At 32.7% G+C, this 2,938-nt stretch overlaps 1 protein-coding gene across 2 annotated transcripts in view; it reads right to left on the reverse strand.

Moving 5' to 3' along the window:
* LOC107689927 (eukaryotic translation initiation factor 3 subunit C-like) overlaps positions 1–2,938 on the reverse strand; it is a 33,261-nt gene that overhangs the window by 11,797 nt on the left and 18,526 nt on the right. For both annotated transcript variants that reach the window (XM_016488111.1, XM_016488110.1), the window contains exon 12: positions 2,089–2,182. In XM_016488111.1, the coding sequence (XP_016343597.1) occupies positions 2,089–2,182 (94 nt within the window). The remainder of the gene's footprint in view (positions 1–2,088; positions 2,183–2,938) is intronic.

Genomic DNA, 2,938 nt, shown 5'->3' on the forward strand with positions numbered 1-2,938 from the left:
TAGGGGAGATGATAATAAAACAGAAGTCTAAAAATGACCCTCCCCCCACACAATCCCCTCTAGTCACCTAAGAGAGGATTCCCCTCATTTCTCTGAAGACACACTTGCTGCATTTGAGTCCAAAGACTACTTCTAAGTTTTGATATTCTAAATATATTTGATCTATGAGATTCACGTTTAACCAATAAATACCAAAGAAGGTTTATACAGTAGCTAGCTAGCCAGTAAAATCAAGATATGAAAAATCTAAGCGAGTTAGCACTATTTCATTGACGATCTATGAGGTATGTGCTAACTAGCTCAAGCTGCTAGCCAGTGTTCTGTTATCATACAGAAGTACAGTACTGGTCAGAAGTTTGGAAACATTACTATTTTAAATGTTTTTAAACATTGCATATCTTTTGCTCATCAAGCCTTCATTTATTTGATAAAAAATACAAAACAATAAATACAAAACGGTAATATTGCGCAGTATTACTGGTATTACAATTTAAAATAATGGTTTTCTGTTTTAATATACTTTAAAATATATTGTATTTCTGTGATGCGCAGCTGTATTTTCAGCATCATTACTCCAGTCTTCAGTGTCACATGATCTTCAGAAATCACTATAATATGCTGATTTACAATCAATTTTGGAAACAGTTGTGCTGCTTATATATATATATATATATATTAGGGCTTAGTAAAAAAATATTGATATCTCGATATTAATCGATTCTCATTGTTACGGAACGATATCGATTCTTAAATCCCAAGAATCGATTAGTGTTGCCTGTTTTCAGTTAATGGACGGAACATTGAAGCATACCTCCCATTCAATAAATCGCAATAAGCATTGTGCTTTGGTACTTTTAATATGAAACACAGTCTCATTTTAAATTCTGTCCATTGTATTGCAGTATTTAAATAATAAATAACGTTTTGGCGCCGTTTAATGTGGAGTGACAGATCGCTGTAGTGCCTCGATCAACAGACGCTGCAGCGCGAGCCGCACGTGAACTGATCGTCTCCTCCACATTAATACCAGCTTCAGCACAAAATAAACATGACTAAACATCCGCTTGTAAACAATGTCACGTAACGTCACATTTACCTCAGAAAAAACATATCCGGTGACCATAAACTCATTAGTCAGATAGAATAATAAACTGTAGAGAGGGGCATTTTGCTAAATATATGCACCATATAACATATTCATTATAATTTTTACTGTTCTTTAATGTTTAATTTATGTTTGAATAAATCATTACGTTTTTATGACAGCCACCATTTAAATGTTTATATATATATAAAAAAAAAAAAAAATGAATTGAAGTCGAAGTATTATGTAATTGTAACCATTATTTAAAAAACTTCATTAAGTGTAATTTTAGCAGTTGTATATTAGCCTACAAATCAGTCAATTTTAACCTTCAATATTATAATAATGTAGTATCAACTGACTCTCATGTTTATTTTACAGCTTTAGTTGAGATTTTTTTTCCTTGAGAAAATGTGGCATGTACTTTATCTGATATATATCCAAAATAATCGATATTGAATCGAATCAGTAATCGAATCGAATGCTTGTGAATGAGAATTGAATCGTGAAATTTGCGTCAAAACCCAGCCCTAATATATATATTTTATTACCTGTGATTCTTTTTTTCAGGATTCTTTGATGAATAACAATAACAAAAACAAACAAAAACAAACCAAAAAAAAAAAGTTAAAAGAAGAACAGCGTTTATTTAAAATAGAAATCCTGAAAACCTTTTTTAACAATACACTACCATTCAAACGTTTGGGGTTAGTATTTTTTTTTTTATAAATTAATACTTTTATTCAACAAGGATGTGTTAAAATAATAAAAAGTAATAGTAAAGACTTGTATTGTTAGAAAATAATTATATTTTGAATAAACACTGTTCACAAGTTTTTATTCATCAATAAATCCTGAAAAAAGCATCACAGATTCCCCCCACAAAATCCGAAAATGTCATTTTTAAAATTTGTATTAGTTTGCTTGTGATCCTATGATCAAACAAAATGTTTATCACACACACACACACACACACACAGCGGCAGAGATCTGTCTGTACTCACCCTGAGAGTGCGGGTCTGTGTTCTGCATGACCTTAGTGAACTCCTCATCCATCCTCTCCACCAGCGTCAGGATGCAGCCGCGCACACGGAACGGCTGCAGAAGAACCGCAATCAAACAACAAAATCAATACGCGCTCGTGAATTGCGGTTTTGAATTTTTATATATTAAGCAATAACAATAATACCTTATTTTATAGTAAATCATAATTTCAAACTATATTGTTATTATTATTATTTTATAGACATTTTATCCTACATATACATATATATATATATATATATATATACATACAGTGGGTACGGAAAGTATTCATACGCGATCCATGCAATGCGTGAGCAATAATCTCACCGCAAGAATCCGCAAGCGGATGTCCTTCACTCATACAAAACTGGACGTGTGCTTTTAACTATACATAGTTTTTTTTTATTTTATGAATTGGCTCTGCTCTCGCTCAGATATTGCGTGTACACGCTCAAACGTTGTCCTCGCATCACTGAACACCAGAAGAGCTTTTTTTTCTAATTCAGGTGAAGAGTAGCCAAGGCTTTTCGGTTACACTTTACTTGAAGGGGTGTGCATAAGACTGACATGACACCTTCATAATCATGACATGACACCTACATAAACATGACATGACACATGTCATGAATATGAAGGGTTTTTTATGCATGTTTATGACAACTGTCATTAAGTGTCACTTGCTCAGTTATGTAATTTTTAATGCAAAGCTGACATTGTTTGAGATGTCTTTGTTATGGGCTATGGTTAGGGGTAAGGGTAGGGTTAGGTCAAATAATGTCATATTTGCATTAAAAATGACATAACTGAGCGAATGACACTTAATGACAG

The sequence above is a fragment of the Sinocyclocheilus anshuiensis genome, unplaced genomic scaffold (assembly GCF_001515605.1).
Source record: "Sinocyclocheilus anshuiensis isolate Anshui unplaced genomic scaffold, SAMN03320099.WGS_v1.1 scaffold1517, whole genome shotgun sequence".
Lineage (NCBI taxonomy): Eukaryota > Metazoa > Chordata > Actinopteri > Cypriniformes > Cyprinidae > Sinocyclocheilus > Sinocyclocheilus anshuiensis.